This window comes from Linepithema humile, chromosome 4 (genome assembly GCF_040581485.1).
Source record: "Linepithema humile isolate Giens D197 chromosome 4, Lhum_UNIL_v1.0, whole genome shotgun sequence".
NCBI classification, from domain to species: Eukaryota; Metazoa; Arthropoda; class Insecta; order Hymenoptera; family Formicidae; genus Linepithema; species Linepithema humile.
This window is the reverse complement of record NC_090131.1, coordinates 18,390,550-18,411,116: the sequence shown is the minus strand read 5'-3', so window position 1 is coordinate 18,411,116 and position 20,567 is coordinate 18,390,550. Positions and strand designations below refer to the sequence as shown.

The window sequence follows — 20,567 nt, the reverse complement described above, 5'->3', positions numbered from 1 at the left end:
GCACGCTATTAAAAGTCGCGCTTTTAACGGTCCAAGAACCGTTGCTTAAAGCAATGTGCAAATAAGAAAATCAACAGTTTTTATCAATTATTTTATCAATTAATCTATATAGATTCTTTACGTAATCTATGAACTCTAACATATAACTTTATCAAAATTTGCAATGCAAAGAATTTACGAAAGTACCACTTAAAAGTTGGTTCAAATTTATCTCTTTTATATTCACTCAAAATAACTTATATACAAACGAGCGAAAAGGAGAAATAGTTTTCTGTCAATATTGACATTTTAAAAAATTGCAATCATATATCTAAAAATTTTATTGTACAAGCGTACATTATATTGATCTACAAAAGACTTCTATGCTACATTGTCACAAATATATTTTGGACGCAATGATTTTATTGAGAACGTTGATGGGGGGGAAGTACATGTATTATTCTGCAGAAAATTTTCCATTTATTTATAGTCTAAAATTCTGATATCAAGATATGTTGGAAGAGTTGATACAATTAAGTATTCGTTATTTAGAGATTAGGATTACTTTCTATCGTAATATTCCAATGAAGATTCTCGTTATTACGGAGTAGCAGCATCTTAAAGTGCAAAATGTGAGTCTCTTAATTCCTCGTGAACTTTATCTCGTTGATTAGTGGACCAAACAACGTACGGAATAAAGAAAAATGAAGTAACGCGATAACTGAACAAAAACTTTCCTTGAGTACGTGATTTGGATAGTAAAATCTGCATGGAGGTGCAAGACGCACCACCAACGATCTCGGTGTGGGTCGCCTGCAGCTATTAAAGTCCTCTTATCTAAAAACTCCTTTAAAAGTGTTACGCTAAAAAGAATCCCACCGCAGACCGCAGAAATCGGCTCACTTTGGGATTCTCGAAAAGATCATATCTTATTCCTGTTTATCGACCTTGTTGACTCCTTAAGCGCGCTCTCGATACAGTTTTCTGACGGTCTAGAGTTTCAGTGAAAAAGATTTTGTGACTCTCATTTTCAACGCATAATAGCACCACAGTCTCTCGTTGTAGCGCATTTGCGATGCACCTCCGCGATAATCGATCGATATCGCCCATTTCTCTTGCGAGAACAGTAAATTTGTTAGCACATTTATTGAAATTTGTTTATGAAGCCATTCCATGCTAATGTAATTACGCTCATATTTTAACACGGCGCAAACCACTACAGTAATTTTATTGTTGTATTTTCATAGTTTAATTTCCAAACACACAATACATACGATGCGTACAATACATACAATGCGTATATTTTGGTACTAAACATTTGGGCGTACTTAATAGCAAGCACAAAATATTCTATCTTACATTTGGACAATTTATTTAAAAGCGATATATAATATCGCTGTATTTGCGATAAAATATTATAGTGAATTAATCATATTTGAGCAATAAATTGCTATATGTCGCAGTACATTAGATAACTGATAACCATTGATGAATTCCGCCATATTTTTCGGTATGCGTGGATATAACAAGTAACTTATACAATGTAAAATTTCTAAAATTGAGCACCGTAAATCAAAAAGTATCATCAAAGGAATAACAGCATTTCACTAACGATTTCCGCATTCACAAATTCCATTACCGGAAATTACTACGCTCAGAAGGAATTTAAAGAACATCGTGCATTGACCTCACTTTATTTTAATCCAAATTTGAATATGTATTTTAAGATTTCCGTGCATATAATTTAAGATTAAAAATCCATATTCCAAATTTTAACATGTGTTCAATATATTACTTAGCCATTTACATTATATTTTTTTTCAATTTACAATATAATATTTTTTTAACAATTAACATTTTAGTGTAAACATAAACAATCATAAAATTTGCATTATTTTATCTTAATAAATCAAAAGTATCAAAATAGATATATAAAAATAATATAATTTTGGGATGTAATTTGATATTCTTTAAAGTCAACACAACAATCTCTTAAATTACTTAAGTAAGTTAGCAAATTACGATCGATAAAGACGACATGTCGACGATCACAATTTTTTGCCAGGCGCTCTAAATAATGAAAGTCCACCCATTCTCGACGAATGCCGAGGAGACAAGATAGAATTGCGTGCTACCTCGTTTCAGTCGTGTTCGCTTTCGTTTGTTCGACCTGTCTTCAAAAGACAACCGTCCTCGTCCGTATATTGAACTTCTTCCTGCGATTAAATATTTAATACGCGGATCGATACCGCGTTCCGTACATCTACGCCCTCCGCGACACGAGCTATCCGGCTGCTCTACGCGAGGCTCTTCCACTAACCAGTCCGAGAAATTACGAGCCGACCCTTCGCCTTTCTCGTACGCAAACACACTCACGTATGTCGGACGTCATTCGCAATCTGCTTCGCCGCCTCTTTGAGGATGGGGGCTACAAACCTTTTTCCGCGTACAACTGATATGGCAGAAACAAAAATATGATTTATCCTGCAAGAGCTAACGTGGAAAAATAATTATTATTTTCTCATCTTAAGGTAATAAGAACATAGAAAATTTTAGTAAAAAATATAATTACTTGCTATTAAAAGTTTATTCAGATGCTTTGCTGTATTCTTAAAAATCTCATTTAGGCACTATACCGTTTTAATTAACATATTTTACAATTTGATATTATGATAGTCCAAAAATATTTTGTTACTCTTCATGTTTTCATAAAATTTACATAGCAGTTATGATATAAAGATTAAAATATCCCAATTCATCGAATAAATGCAAACATCTATCAATAGATTGAATCAGCTATTTTTGATCAGTTTTTGCTTAAATCAATCAAGTTGTTCAAATGTCAGGGTAATATTTATTGACGTGTACCTCGCATACCCCTTGACGACGATTATCTTCTCTTATAGTTCATCTACCTACGTGTCTCAAACGCCCACCACTTTCCGTCCTTTTACCTTTCCCTAAGTCGCGCACAATATGTCACGCCATTTTCTCGAACGCAACGTACGTTACAATTCAGCGTCGACGGTAATGTCACGTTACCACGAAGAAAGTAAAAATTTTCATGGCTCCATGTCGCATGGCGTAGGTTGATACCGCGTGCAGGATGAACTATAAGAAAAAGTGGAAATTACCCGGAAGAACGATCGTTTAAGCATAATGGCAATAATAAAAGAGAAAATCACTACGCCGACAAAGTTACGGGTACAAGATACGAGCCCTTTATTCTTAAGATATCCTAAGTTAGAATTTGAAGTTTTAGTTGAAATAGATATGCTGTAAAATAATGGTATCTGGTATATCTTGGATCCTCATTTCAGTTCATCGTGTTTTAGCACACTTTTTTTTTAATAATCTCTTAACGTTTAAAAATAATTTAATTGCGTTATTAAGAATTTTATTCCGACAACGATTCTGTTTAATTATCTTTGCGATACACTTATAGCATAAAGTTAAAGATATAACAACCACATGGATTTTTAGATTGATTTTTACCATACAATGTCTACTTTAGCTTTTGCGACCGAGAATAGTAAATTATACGCGCCCTATAGATTTCTATTATTACGGTACTCTCCCTTGTATCTCGTGATGGTTGTAACTATAAACGAGAATGAAATTCGCTCAATAAAGTGCGACTGTGCCGCTGCCGCGCTCTGTACATATGTATGAGTACATACAAATGTACGGTTAGAATAAAAAGATTTTTCAGAGACGAGACTGAGTAGTACTCCCGAGTGTTAAAGTACCCTGGGCTTTTAAACTGGTTGCCCTAGTTTTCCGTCCTGCTCCTTCTGAATGTTTGATGTTGAAAAATTCGCATACTCTCGGAACGCTGATCTTCTTTTAATTCTTCTTTCCGGTATCTTTCCGCTTATCTGCTACGGACATATCTCTAGCCGCGAGTACGAACGTAAGAAAAATCACTGTACTTAGTGACATCTTAAGCGATTACCCGGCAAATATAGTGCCGGCGAATTATCCACCTGTGTCGCTATGAATTGAATTTAAACGCCGACAATTATCTTACAATGCACATATAAAGATAAATTTCTATACGAATCAAATGTATGGTAAAAATAAACAATTTTATTTACTACTTTAAATGCATCGGAAAATTATTTAGTATCGATTTTGTCTTGAAATTTATGTAAAGTGTCGGCGTACACGTTGGTGATAATGAAGAGATATAACAAAAATGCATTTTCGAAAAATGTACTCCTATGAACTCTCACGGTTATTAAAAAATATAAATATAGTAAAAAAACTAATACGTTCGTTTCTGTCACGTTTATCAAATCTATAACATTCTGATTAGTTAATGCATTCTTTTTTTCGAAAAATAGATCAAATTAATTCACTTGATACACAGAATCACGAAATTACCAATTTGCATTGAGATACAATTAGATACAATTAGACATTGCGTTAAGGAATCCGGCATCAAAGGGTATTAGTCAATCGCGCTTTCCATATAAGCAGGCGGAGATTACTTAGTCGATGTGTAGTTCATACCGGTTAACGAGCTGACCGCACAGGACACCCACGGTTGATCCACATGCCGACGTTCGAACTCTGATCTTGCATTTGTGGCCAATCAGTAGCTTTGATATCAAAGGACCCAGAGCCGATAGAATGGCAACCTGAATGCTTACAAGATACGAAATTCCAAAATAATTATCTAAAACAATAACCAAAATTACCTATTTTTTATATTTCAATTTTCAATCGTCGTATAATATTTTCTATGCAATTTTCAAAATTATTTATATTAATAAATACATTCATACATATTAAATACATATTAAGATGTTTATGTACATACATATATGACATATTGAAATTCGTTACATACTTTGTAATAAAAATAATTGTGACAATCATAGCAAGAATTCATAATAATTCAAGTTGTATGCTGCATAACAATGTATTTGACGGAGGAAGGAGCGTATGGCTTGTCAGCGGAATGCATTTAACTCTGACACGCACGGCGCTTTAAACTCATCAGCTTTTACATGGGATTTCAAATGACTCGCAGGAGGTTTCAAACGAAAAACGCAAGTCAGTTGGTCAATCCATTAGAACCATTTCGTTCAAGAGTTGCTGCGTAATGCTTGCGATTCGACTGACTTGCATTACACATGCATTGCCTTCTTGAAGCATATGCCGCCGACTTATGACGTTCCATCTCTTCTCCTTACTGAAATCCATCTCTCACTGTTTTAAAATGCAAAATTCAATTATTACCTTAATTACAATGAAGAAAAAATATATATATAAATCCGTATCTTGAAACAAGACAGAATGTATTGCAATACAGCGATTTCACATGCACGAATAATAAAGATGACAAGCAAAGGGCAATAGATTGACATACACGCAACAGAAACTACGATCGTATTTTGGTATATCTATTTACAATGTATTTTTATTTTTTTATAACCGCGTAGGCTCGTGGGAGTACACTTTTCAAAAACGCGTTTTGCCACATCCCTTTGTTGTCGCATGTATACCGACGCTCAGTTTGCATGAATTCCAAGAGCCGAACAGTGCGGGATGTTGTTGCGTTGTTTGACGACTGTAGAATCTAAAGCACGCGCTCGCGAGTCGTAACTACGGCGTTCCGTTTAAAATTGCCCGATAATGGCCGCTGCGGTTTCGGATTGACGGGCGGCTCTTTTGTAGCTATGCTCATGCAAACACGCTTTTATTCGTTCTCGCCCGATCCCTGTCATCGGGTTGTCCATCCAATCCCGGTTTTCGCATGCGTCCGTGCTCGTCAGTCTCGAAACTTTATAAGCAATAACCGAACGCGTGCGCGACAGGTTTATGGGTTGCACATCGCGGTCCTTATGCCCTTGCATTACGGTCGGCTGCCAGGTGCGGTCAGGGTTTTTTATGCATGCGTGTTTTACGACGCACGAACTCTCCTTATCACGGCCGGCGCGCAGACAGAAAAATAAAACGTAATTCCATGGCAAGCCACATGGTCCGTGTGACTTTTAGAGACACGTCCGTCGCTTATCGGATATATGACCTGGCTTGGGTCAAATGTTGCGAACTGCGTTCTTCTGAATCTTCGTGTGGAATATTTTAGTCGAGGATATACACGAAAGGATTCGTATTTGACATATTTCAAGATGAGCATTATGCACGGTAGTGCAACGGTTGAGTAATTTCAGCATTTACATATAACAAATCGAATTTTGCAATGCATTTAACTGCATTTATATTTTGTGCTTCTAAAGATGGACATTTTAATCTATAAAAATTTTTTAAATAAAATAAAATATACGCGTGCTTTCGACTTGCGTATACAAATACAAGATACGTATATCACAAGCGACAATGACTCACAAGTCGATCTGCGTCGCGACAAAAGAGAATGCAGCAATATTTGAAGTGGAGCTCTAGAGTCACATCGATCGACAAGCATGCGTGTACTTTGTATGTACGTCAAAGAACAAATATAACACTCGTTTATAAGCGTTCCTATTTTTATGCCATTACAACAGAAATAATATTATCCGTCTTATACACCGTTGCACATGTCGCAATTCTCAGGACAATCCGATTTTACATCCTCGAGTGTCTGCATATAGCATCTTAGACCTCATTTTTTTTATTAAAATAGCCTGTGTAACATTACGGTAGACTCGCGCCTATGTTTAGAATCTGATTCGCACTAAAAGAAAAAGTTTGTAGTGTCGGAACTTTTTTCAACTAGTTCAATTTTTTTCAACTTGTATTAGATTCTGTCATGACTTCGTATTCCGTAAATAGATGTGTTAGTCTTGACATAAATGATAAGTATGACACAATAATGTGTTTATATTTATAGGTGCTATAATATCAAATTTTATTCTTTTTTTAATTAACGTTAAAGAATTGACGATAAGATCTATTTTCATTAAATGCTATTATGTGTCAAACATTGCTTATAGGAAAATTTTTAACATAGTAATACGTACGTCACGTAACGCGCAGAAATATATGTTTAAATACGCTTATCACTATTTCCATGACATCATAATCGTTAAACATCTGACTGGGTGGCTGATTGAATGATATCATTCACTTGTATCTACATAATTAGCAAACAGAATATTTCAACTTAATTAAGATCTACAAAATTGAAATAATTTTACAAAACAATTTTTAATTTCTCTGTGAAACATTTTCGATGGTAAACGTTATATTTTTCTAGATAAACACGCTCTGATATTATGATCTTGTCCCGACCTCAATTTCACATATTTTATATATAAAAATTGCATATGCTTCTGTCTGGTCCACAAATATAATCCCTTCGCGTATGGCGGTCCTGTCTTCGTTTATGACAGAACTAGGACAACGTGACGGTACTCGGTGCCGGCGGGATGCTTCATACATTCAAGTATTCGAAGTAGCCGATAACTTCGCTTATACACATCGGAAACAGAGGATCGTCGAGAGCGCCGTGCCGATCGGCCCATCCCGGCGAAATCCATTAAAACGTAATCAATGAAGAGCTACCACGTAGAACCGCGAATTACGCTCCTCCCTTCCGCGTATAGTTTTCAGAAGCGGAAACTGCGGACAAACTAGGTACTTCAGCGTGGCTTCGCGAGCAACGCGACTGGAACGGGGAGGTAGAATAAGTAGGTTAACGAAATGGTCGTTCGCAAGCTTGAGATACCGCCACCAATTTCCAGTGGTCCTCAACTCGATTCGAAGTTCCTTCTAGTCGGCGAGATACCTCGTGCTAGAATGCGCCACGAAGCGACAACAATTTTCCAGTCGGTTGTTCCTCCTCCGTGCCGCCATGCATGCATGCGCAAAACGTACTTTGTACGTAAGCCTCGGAAATAGAAGATGTTCCCCGCCGCTTCCTCGTACCCCGCCGCAGTTGCCGCGCACGGTTCTTTGGAGACGACCTTCCCGAACTCTCTGGCTGAAGCCAGCGAGGATTCCGCCTCGAGCTCCGAAGAGGCGGAAAGAAAAAAAGGGGAAATTATCAGGAGCCTCGTAGGAAGCGGGCGGTACTTGATTAGCGCATACAAGAAAGACATTCCACGAGTGGATTCTTCGCGGTCCGTTTTTATTCCGGATTGCTGTCGCGTTTCATCTCGTCGCTAATTACGTTATTATCGACACTTCTTTGAAATTCCTTCCCGAACGCTCGTATTCGCATCATCATCCATATTCTTCTTATCTCGTATCGCATAATAATGAGAGTACCGCTGATGACACAAAGAATTTAATTAATAAAGATGAATGCATAGCATTATAAAAATGAATGATGGTTTTTCCATATGTTATCGGTCTGATATTTCCGTATGTATTGTTAATTTACTAACACAGATACTGCTCGTGTTAGTTTATTAATTTGTTTCGCAAATAACATACATATATTGCGCTACATATATTTGGGGCTATAAATCTAATAGAATTTAAAATAAAAATAAACAATTGCATTAATTTCTTGAATTTATTTGTGATATACATATAACAGCAATAGTACAGTGAAGAGTATTCAGAATGACTTGTCTTCTTTTAGCGGCAATAATAACAGTGTTGTAAAAATAAATAGTTCAGAACATATATATGAAATTGACGTTATTGCCTTTAAAATTAGTTGTTTTACTTCTCCATTCTGACTGCGTCCAGAAATCATCGCACCGGTAGTGTTGTAGTGTTAGCTGCTCTTATCAAAATTGATTAACGTGCGTAAAGCTCAACGATGAAGTTGATACCATGACCCCTCTGGCTCTTGAACTTTATGGTGACGTTGCTATGTGCCGGTCCACCTCGTAGGATACTGGCGTAAGCACCATTGCCATTTGTTTTCTGGTCTAACGCTTGAAGTTGAGTTATACGTTCCCAAGCAGAGGTATTGAAGGTCTTCTCGACAGTTACAATTTGCATCCAGGAAGAATTCTTGACGATATTCTGTCTTAACACGAGTCTGTCACCGGGCATCCTGTAGCCAACAATCAGATGGTGCGATTTGTTGTTGGCGGCGGCATAGGAATTAACAGCACCACTTGCGGGTACAAAGTTGATGGCCAACAGAGCGGCGACCAAAAAGGTCAGACCGATTATGTATTTCTGTGCCGACATTTTGGTCTACTTGCACTCGAAAATTTGCGCGCCGATATCACTGTAGGAAGGCTACTCGAGTTCTGCCAACACAGCTGGCGATCGGCGCTTAAATACACGCAATAATCGCTTATCGCTCGGCTTATCATGATTATTTTACTGATGTACAACCTTGTTCTGGAAAGATACGTTCTACGAAAAAGTTATTCTGATCAATACGAATGCGCGTCACACTGCATACTGAAACAACATGATATCAGTGTTTAAAATAAAATCTGATTATTACAATTTCTCATAAATTCCGTATACAATAAATCGATAAGATTATACGTATATTTTCACGTTTTGATTTATTTTACAATTTTAGTATTATTTTTATATTATTTTACTCATTAAAAAAATAAAATTAAAATTTAATTAGTCAAAGTTAAATTATTATAATTTATTGTTATTTTTTTTGGAATGTATATTATATATATTGATAAATATACACACACACACACACATATACTGTATCTGATATTTTTTTTATTATTATAAAATTGATAATTATTATAATTAGATTTTTAATAGAATTGAAAATATTCAAATCATTACTTACGTATCATACGCACTTTCTATTTTGAAGTATGATTCATCGGGTAGATTACACACAAGTGTTTTCAATACACTAAATCAATATTTTTATCAGTGATGTTATCACTGAAATTTCCTTTTCTCTTGCCAGAATCATCTCATTCTATCTTTGCAATTAATACAATTCGTGGAACAAAATTTTAATCACAAGATCGATATCTTTCCAGATATCATGATTCTTATTAATGGAAAATTATTACATAAGATATTTGATATGAATTTCATAATAGAAATGAGAGAAGCTACAATGCTTCTATACCTCTATTCTAATGCAGTGACCTATCGTGTACAGTGTGTGTCTATCGTACATATACACACTTATACATTCAATGTATCTCCGATAGCCAAATGTCGATAATATTCATACATTCAGAAACCATAGCTGACCACTGGAAACACTTGAATTGTTACATTAAAAATTATTTTATTTGTGCAAGATTAGACACATATAAGTTAAAAATTTCTAACAGTAAAAACATCGAATTCTTTATAAAGACAACAAAAATAGTATATTAATTCTTTGACTTTTGTATTTTTTAATTATCATAAAATAAATATAAAAAATAATTATATGTTGATACCTTAAATTCAAAACTTTGTAACTAAAAAGATCCAAATCTTACATAAGACATTAAAAACTGTTTATTTGTAACATATTCCGATTAATTTGTCAAACTTTAAATCTAAAATAATTTTAAGTTATTAATAAATAAATTTTTGGGATTCTTTCAAAAAAATTTGAAAAAAAAATAAAAATACTTTCATAATAACAGAGAAAGTGAAATTGGTCAAAAATTCGGGATACGAGAATTTTGGATTTATTATCGATATATTATATATATAAGTTGTAACGTTTTCTGGCATTGATAATTTTACATTAATGAATTTTGTTTTTCATTATTTTATTAAAAAAGATTAGAAGCCGATACGTTGTGATCTTTTGTGATTTTCAACGTATTTCCCAAATACTGAAGCTTACCAATTGCAAGGGTCACAGCTGCTTTGTCAAGGCTGTTGGAGATTGTTTGCTCAGATGCTTGTTAACCGTGTGAGCATCCAATATGTTACCTCGTGTATGCACTTAGGTCCTGCATCGAGAATAGATTCACTCGGATCATTAAGTCAATTGGTGGATACACGGTGACAGAATATTGGCCGTAACAGCCGTGAAATTCTCGCTGAGGAACTACACTCTCGATTTTGTGTCTCGAAACAATTTTTCGAAACAAATTTTGTTTGACAAAAATATTTTACGTACATACAAATAATATACAACAGATTATTTAATTATTTTAATAAAAAATGATGGAACAATCCAATTGATTGCAAGTAAATATTTAATCACGTTTGTAATACATTAATTTAAATACGTTTGTGTATAAGCATCTTTAGTTTATACTACTTTCGAATAAGAAAAGTTTATAATGAAATATCGTCGATTGCTATATGTGGAATCCGATTAAATGACACTTAATTTTTGCTTAAAAAATCCCGAAAGCAGCTAATTCCAAGAGAATACACGATTATACGAGAAATTAGTGTGATATTTCAGCAAACTTTTAAGAATGTTATTGTGTGCAAGCGGCTATTCGAATTACGTAGCTTAAAAAAGACGTTTTGATTTAGAATTGTATGTCAGATATACTTTCTTTTTATAAGAAACAATGGTTTCGACTAATTTCGACGACAAACGAACTAGTTTCTTTTATATAAAAATAGCAACTATTTATTATTGCCTTTAAAATCAAATACAGCATTTGTATAATATATTATATCCTATATATTATATCCTATATTGATAAAACGTAAACCGGAAATCTGAAATATTACCACGTTGCAGATTAATCAAATCATTCGCAAAAATAACGCAAATTATGTTTTATTTGACGTTATTCCTATCCAAAGTTTCTCTTACTGAGCGAGTTTTAAATGAACGATCAATACGACTGTGGCAGTACATATTCTACGCAAACGTACATAGCTACCGCAGCTCTACGCCTAACGTTAATTTACTGCAAACCACGTCCTGTTGTCGTGAATGGAACCGGAGATGCTAGGAAACAGTCCGATGGTCAATGAACGCGAGCTTTGCTTCACTCTCCGTTTCGGCATATGGGAGTTTATTGCCTACGATGGGCTCTCTCACGTCTCGTTCTTCCTTAGTCTTCGACACGGACGCGCGTGTATGCGTACTCGACGCGTCTCGCATACCTCGCACGAATGAACGTATGAGCGGATAATACCGAGGTGGAGCACCCCGACAATTTTACTTTTTTCTTACATACGTACGATCGAACGTTGGGATGCGAGTGCACTCGCATTATTCATTCGACGCACAAACCCCGCGATCGCGGTACTGTCTCGATACCCGTGGCACCTGTCTTGACCGTGGCAAGATGCAGTCGCACAGTCCGCCTATCACCGCCGCACGATGCGTTTACCATTAATTATCTGGTATATGCTTCGGAAATCCGAGGCAAAAGCCGACTTCAGTCGTTTTAATGAGCCGCAGAGCGCTCCGCCGATCGGGAATCGATGCTAACTGCGGAGTACTGAACTCTCACTGACGTTAACTAAATACAGATTGGGACAAATTCCATATTGTTCGAGCGATTAATTTTGAAAAGTGTTCGGAAACTTCCGGGAAATTATGAAATACGTTTAAAAATGCAAAATGTGATATCTGTTTTATCATATCTAAGATAATCACATTTGCATATTAAGCATTTAAATTAGAAATTACACTGAATTTTATCTAAAATGTCAGATGCAGTTTTAAGTTGAGAATTGGATTTATATTGATTACATTTGATACCAAGTGAATGATGAGAGTATAGAATATTTATTATGTCACGTAAATTAAGTTTATTAAAAAAAGCGCTATAATACTGGTACTATATTAGTATTAACTGTAATATAAAAGTGGGCGAGGAACAAAGCGTCGAAAGTACGAGGAGGGGAGATAAGGGAACGTGGACAATGGAGGTCAGTCGTTAGGACAATTAGACGAACAGAAAAGTTCCATTGTAACTCTGTACCTTACTGACCATTGCTATAAGAGTCAGAGTGACAGCTACTAGTTTTCTCCATTACTCAACGCCATTCGCTACCGCTCACAAATTAGCATATATATGTATGTATATAATGCATCTCGCTTGAAGGGCTAAATTTCATCCTAAAAAATTTGCGGCGATAAAGCCGTTATCATCATATTCGTGCTATCAAACCAATATATATCTCTTCAAGTGAAGTGTCTCGATAACAAAGCACTCTAGACCAATTCAGATAAAAAGGTGTTAATTTGTTTTTTCCATAAAGCTAATCTAGTTGTTGATCATAAATCGGGACGAGTAACAAAACGCAAATAACAAATTATCTTTTTCTTGTTAATTAAACAAAATAAATGATATCAATGTATAATAGTATTGATCACTGATAGTAAAAATTATGCCGACTTGTACAAAAATCTTTAAAAAACATGTGGATTTTCAGATTTTTAATTTTATATATAATTTATTACATCAATTACATTTGTATTAATTTAATTAATTTTTTTACTTTTTTTATCATAATTTTAATTATTATATAAATAAATTAACAAATATGATTTTTTAGCAACTAGCTAAGATATCTTTAAAGCAATACGTTTAAAATTATAAAATACTAAACTTATATTTTTACAAATTATATAACTCATTACATATATAAATGAAAATTGTCAAACCATAATTATTGTATAAAGAGTCTTGTGCATTAGATGCGTAATTTCGTGGCAACGATATTAATCCGTAATGTGCATATTTCAAGCCTAACGCGTACGTCATAAATCCATTATTCGTCGAGAATACATTACGAAGAGAGATCTGGCATTAGCTCGCGATAGTTTTGGTTTATGGAATCCTGATCGCAAGTACGCAATGTGTTTCTACGTATACGGGATTTGCGTTAGCAGTTGCGCGATAAAGTTAAACAATCGTTTGAGCCGATTACAAGCCGGAACTTCTGCACATTGAGCCAATCATTGGTTTGCCGTTATTAAATTTAGTTCTATCCATAGTGCGTCATCATTTATTCGAGTATGTGCTCATTTTCTATTCGTTTTTGGCCTGTTTTCCCAATGATATTTTCCTTTATTTTTTTTTCACTTTTGTTGCGAATTAAATGATAAAAAATTGATGCGTGTAACATTTTATAAAATCAACAAAAAAGTTCAATATTTTAATCAAATAAAAAAAATATGCAATTTTTCTACTTTTATAGGATAAATAAAAAAATTGAATAACATTAGATGAAAAATCAATTTTATTCTAATATAAAATTAACGGATACTTTCTTAAATCTATTGGAAACAAGCATTAATAAGGATATCTAATATTCAATACATATAAAATATTACTTCTATTGGAGAAAAAATTAAATAAAAATTAAAAATGGAGCATATTATTTGATAGTTTTCTAATTTAAAAATGGAGCATTATTTTTAATATTTTTCTAATTTAATTATTAAACTAGCGAAATGATATTTACTTCTATATTTGTTTCATCAACACTCTCTAACTCTTTAATGTCAAAATCATACCACTTATCATCTCCGATGGGGAAACTTGATATTTATTCGATATTACACGCTCAAACGTGAGAATTATGGAAGCGGAGAACTTTTAAAATCGAAATTCTTGATAGTATCTCGATGCGCGGCGGCAGCAACTGGCCGACTAATCCGCAGAAAGCTCAAAGTGCAACGACATCAATGCGCTTTCAGAGGGGTGTGACTGCACGTGTGCCGCCGTAAAGTCGTCGAACGACGTCCCGGTGGCCCTTCGTGGGCGCGAGTAATCCTCGTAGATTGGCGCGGCACAATAATTCGTCTCGTATCGGCCTCGTGGGGCTGAACTCGGGGTGTTAAAACGAGCGATATTTTTTCTCCGGAAATACCAGCAGCGGTCGCTGCTACACCTGTCCTACGATCTATCTAGCGGGAGGTTCGTACCGAGTTTAGCGGCTTCCTTTCTATTTCTCGCTTAATCCTGCGAATGCAATAATCCCGCGTTGACGTTGAAACGCGTGCTCGAAATGATATGAAGATTGTCACAAATTATTAACGTCACATTAATACGATATGATTATATAACTGTCGCGTGCGCGATATGAAAGATCACCGTTGATATATATTGACATTCTAAATAATCTTATTAACTTTATTTAATTGCTTTTTTAATCCAGCGCTCTTTCCAATTTTATTACTTCTTCATTCCGTTTATCATAATTCATTTTTCTGAACCGTTTCCAGACTGATTCCCGTCGACGCGATTCGATTCGACAGCAAAGAATATTATCTTGCGCGCGCATCGCGCACCGATGCTGGATGTTTTCTTTATACGTTTTATATATCGCTGCTTTTATACATCGTTAAAGCGAACCGTGGCACGGCTGTAATAAAACCGCAGTAAATCGATGTATTGTTGCGACAACGACATCCAGACGTACCAGGAGACGAGATAGAATGGTAGACGCGTCGCGACGTCCGAATATCAAATTCGCGCGACGCGTATCTTTTCACAGATATGTCGAGCGTCTTTTCCGGCGTATGAGTTCTGTTCGCGAGAAAACTTGGGAATTTCACCGAGCTCTTGATATTACACGTAAAATCTTGATTTTAAAATATTCGTAACGTAGACATCGCTCTTTATACAATCGTTTGGTTTGTGCGACAGATTTGCGTGCGTGTATATAGAGTTAATGATACATATCATAACACAAGGTCCCGTTTACATTCGCATGGTGGATGTTCAAATATTTAACAGCGCTTGTGTATTTGCTCAGACACGTTGCATTGTTGGTATAACACTCTGCGGCTGCATTTGGCTCTTTGACAAAATGATCCTACCGGGGAACTCTTTTTATTTGTACAATCCGCCAATTGCCCAAAGATAACGTCATTGAAAGCCAGGCATACGTCCAGAATTTTCCGAAAGAAAGAGCGAGAAATGTAAAAATATAGATTCAAATTTTTCGGCTCTATCTTTTTTGAAATTGCACTAATATAGACTACTAAATTAGAATAATCTTTTTTAAGTTTATGGATATTTTTAAATTCATAATTTTCGTTACAACGCGCAATGGGCGAGTGAAAACTTTGTCACTAGAAGAGCGGATGTTGTAGCACATTGGTTACGCGCTTAATGGAACACGGTAATACATACATAGCGAATAGCTGTACGGTTTTTATCGCGAAAAATGTCGAAAAATACGTGTCGCTGCAATACAGTTAAAAATTAATCCGATATGTCGCGAAATATACATGACTCATTGCGCTACGCGGATTAATTGTTTTCCGTGTTGACGAAAGTAATCCCCGCGATGACGAGTGTAACGTTGAGGGATGAGTTCAGATCTACGAAAAAAAGTCGGATCTCCTAATGAAAGCTCGTCACCTCGGCGACTTAATTAAGCGCTATGCGAACGTCTATACTCTGACGAAATCTTCGTCGTCCATTCTTCCGGAAGAGATGGCAGAGACGTGCAAGAAACGGGGGGTGGCAAACACAGAATAGCCATGAGCAGAGGAAGGTGAGAAGGTACTACGACGTAGCGTAAACAATTCCCAGTACAATTAGGAAGCGTTTGTCCGCCTGTGTTTGCCGAAGGATCCGTAACCAGCTTGAGTAACGCCTAACTATTTGTCACTAGGCGGCCGAGCGGCGGCTGGCCGGTCATGCGGAGAATTTACGGATGGTTTATGACGATAGAGACGGGGTAGGAGCGCCAAGTATACGGTAATAAAAAGAAAAGCCGATAACGCCGTGATGACTCGATTCACTTTTTTTTACGTTTCTTATCATTATGACATTATGCAACTTCTGTACCGCGTACAGCTGACTTATCTTTTGAACGTCGTGTTATCGCGAAAATCAGTTCTTATTATACCGGAAATCACCAAGATAGATCTCTAGCTTACGTACTTATATTCATACAAATAATTAATTTATATAATTTGATATTTTAAATTATTGCAGATGAATACAAATATACTTTTATTTGTCCGCCGAATATCTTCAAATATCTTATACAAAATTATTTTTAGTGAACGTTACTTTAAAATAAGTCATCTATTGATAAAAACGAAATGTGCCATGTTGTTGTGCGTTGATCTTAGCGATTAATTCGCAGGATTTTTTTCAATTTGCAAAAATCAGAAACAGCGAGACCGATTGCAGTGGCGACTAGGATAGATTATAACATCACAAGTTGTGTCAGTGCAGGAATGAAGTTATTGGCGTACGGATCCGGATCCTGGGTCGCGGAGGAACTTGGCTCGACATACGGTAATTTGATATCGGATAACCGTTCCTGTCGTCGGCACAAACCGACGTGGGCCTCTGAAGGCACACGCACACGTCGAGCCTCGTTGCACGTCCAGCGCGCGTCCTGCGGAAAGCGCATTAACCCGCGAAAAGGACGCGCGCGGATGGAAAATGCTCGGGTGGATTTATCTGCCGACTCGTTCGCGTCGTCGCTCCTCCCGATAAAAGCTAGCAACTAAAAGTCAGAATTTTTTACAGCCGCTCTAGATAAACTCCCCGCGGAATGGCATTCGTGGAAATTTAATTACTTACTGTTGGGCAGATTAACGCCGATGCGAAATCTAGATAATGTATTTAGGAAAAGTTGATATCTCGCCGGAAGCGACTGAAATGTACGACGACAATTACGGACGGTATGACGGCACCGTTATTATTTCCAGTTGGCAGATTCGGTAGTTCCGATTATACTTGGAGAGTCTGTTAGGTAATATGGAAATACTCGCCGATACTTGATTTTATAAATATTTTATAGTTATTATCTGTAATTGATTTATTTTCCTTTTCCGGATCTTTTTATTTTACCGTCAACGTCGTGCAGGAAATGTAGTTTTTCAATGAGTTTGTGATTATCCGCGTGACATTGCATAAAAGACTCGTAGAGAAAAACTTAATTTACCTCAGTATAGTCTCTCTTCCAGCGTATGAATACCTACAAACGTGTGCGCGCCGATGCACGGGTAATCATTCTATCTGTCTGTTCAGAGTTAATATAAATTTCTGAAAAAGCCTCTGTCCGTTTCCATTCGTTTTATAATCTGCAGACGTTAGCTGGTTACCGTTGCTTCAAAAGAAAAAAAAAATAGTTAATGACGACAAAAAGCTTTCATGAATCGAACGAGGCAGGAAAATGAAGGAAGTGGATTGCTTTCGTTTTACATTTTTTCTTTCTTATTATTTTTTGTATTCTCTTTTTACTCGATTAAATTGAGTTTTCCCGAAGAAATATGATTAAATCAAATTTTATGTTTGTCCGTGTACTATATTCTTAATAGTAAATCTAAGAGTTGATCATTTGATTTATTCTTTCTTTTAATAACAATTGATCTCTTTTTAAAATTTGTTTAATTTTATAGTAAATGATAAGAATCCCTTAGAAATTTTATTTTCAATTTTTATACAATATTAAAAATTAATGTAGGTTGTTCTAGTGTCCTACATTTTTTTATATATTATATCAAATATATTTACAAAATTAATTTCTAATTGCAATTTAATTGAATTTATAAATTGCTGAGAGCATACATCTTCGATATAAATTATTCTTAAAAATAATCTTTTTAAAGAGATCTAGTTGCAGCCACCCCGTTTTTAATTTAAAAATAATTTCTGTCAAAATATGACTCAGAAGACGAATAGATAAATAATCGAGAAACACTTTGTTATCGCTTTGGGTGGTACTTTTACTTTCAAATTGCATCCGATTCTCATTTCCACACTGCAGCAATGAGGAACAGATACATCATGTCGTATCGGAGGAAGCCATCAATGCTGGAACCAGGAAGCCGTCTAAAGTTCTCTAACGATGATATATCGGGATAGCACAGGACCCCTAAGTTGTGGCCATTTTGATATGGTGTAACGTACTCCTTCCCCATCCTCCGCACGCACACTCTTTCTTGCGCCTCCCCACTAGGAGAGGCATTAAGCCCTTTCCAACCCCTTAGAGTTACCGTTACGGTGACCGTGACAGATCGCCCGTCATAATCCGGCGCCATGAAAAACATATCGGCGATCGGACGGCCGTTCAAAAGTAGTGCATCCCATTTTTCGACCAAATGCCCGACGTACATTACGTTCCTGAGATAACATACGGGATCTTTATGATAAAGCTATCGAGCATGATCGATTCGTCTCTATCGCGATATAAATAGAATTAATATTTCCTTTCTCTAGGCTCTGCATTAAAGTAGATAATAATTCTCTTATCAAGAGATAAAGTTCTTTTATCGTAAAGTGTTAATTTGAAAAATTTTCTAAAGCTTTTTTGCATATTGCATGAAATATCAGCTTGAAAGTAAAATTCAATTTTGTTATAATTGAAAGTTAACGTGGAGATAACAAATAATGTATTATTACTACTGATTTAAACTAGACGCTTAAAAATACTACGATGCATTATATAGGAGAGTTGCAATCCGATAGCCGTCAGCGTATGGCAATTTTTACAAAATTGTACGATGGTGGGTCAACGGGATGCTGTCAGGGTTGGTTTGGTTTTCACAACGCTCGTCTCTATACTTTCGTAGAGGAGCACTTTCGTACGGTGATTTGCGACACTCTATCTCAGCGCCCTTTTATGCTGTCGCTCTTAGTTGGCGGAAATGCATGGCGCATTACAATTCATCTCCGACTTCATCGCCGTTGGTCGACAGGAATTTGCTGCGTAACGTCTTTCACCTCCCAGACCGTTTAATCTGTAATGGAACAAAATATCGCGCCATCAGATGTTTTACTCATATTTCACTCGCTTTTCCACATTAATGAAGTAAAATATACTCAACATTTTCCTAATTGTTATTATTACGCTAAAATAACTGACTTTAAGCAGTAAAAACACAGGATTAAAAATTATTTATTTATTTTATTCTCAGCCTCAAGAATTTTAGAAAGTTTTTTTAATTTTATAAGAGTTTATTTAATGTTAATATATAACTTTTAATTTAATCTGATAGAAACAGTAGTGGAGTGTTTAAATATATGCATATTAAAATATATGCAACGAAAATAGATATATTAAAATGATATCATGAAATCAGTTGTTTATTGATCTATGAGCATATCTAATAGAGGTGTGTCTAAATATAACGTTGTATTGATAATTTATAGTTCGTAGGATTCACCAATAAACAATATTGTTAACCCGCGAGAAAATCACAGTAGCAAGACTAAGTTACGATTTTACCAGGCTGAAAGAAGCCGACCTCCTATTTCGGTTGCGCCTCGTAATTAAATTTATGAGAGTTAACTGTTTTCGGACTCTATGCACCAGCCGTGCGACGAGGAAATGCACTTGCCGCTATAAACGTATAAAACGTGCCCACGTGCGTGCCTGCACGCGGATCCCGAAAGTTCGCAATTTACATCGTACAAAAGGGCAACCCACTTATGATGAAGCTCTACAGCGTACAGGTTTCGTGCTTTCAGAATGATAGATGCATTTTATTCTTCTTTTTCTAAAATAATTCTCTCAAAATATTTCTGAATTTATTATGACAATATAGTATATTCCTTATGTGGTAAAATAAACAATGTACATATATATATATATACAATATATACATATACATATACAATATATCCCGAACGCCACCTTATTACTGATGTACGATTGACCAAAATATATTTCATCGATATAGTAACACTAAACATTTTACATCATAAAAACGTAATATACGTAATAATTTAACATCAAGTTATTATAACATTTATCTACTTATAAATTATAAATAAAGTTTGAAAATTCTAAAATTTTAGTTTTTCTTACTTGAAATTGTTTCCTAATTGCTT

General features: G+C 35.6%; 1 protein-coding gene across 1 annotated transcript; it reads right to left on the bottom strand.

Moving 5' to 3' along the window:
* Window positions 1–8,430: 8,430 nt before the first annotated feature.
* On the bottom strand, window positions 8,431–9,162 carry LOC105670915 (probable salivary secreted peptide). The gene has a single exon (XM_012364663.2). It carries the CDS (start codon window positions 9,079–9,081, stop codon window positions 8,680–8,682), a length of 402 nt encoding a protein of 133 aa, XP_012220086.1. The 5' UTR covers window positions 9,082–9,162; the 3' UTR covers window positions 8,431–8,679.
* Between the last annotated feature and the right edge of the window lie 11,405 nt (window positions 9,163–20,567).

What these genes read in the sequence shown, in the direction of transcription:
- LOC105670915 (XM_012364663.2), bottom strand. Translation starts at nt 9,081, where the DNA reads ATGTCGGCACAGAAATACATAATCGGTCTGACCTTTTTGGTCGCCGCT.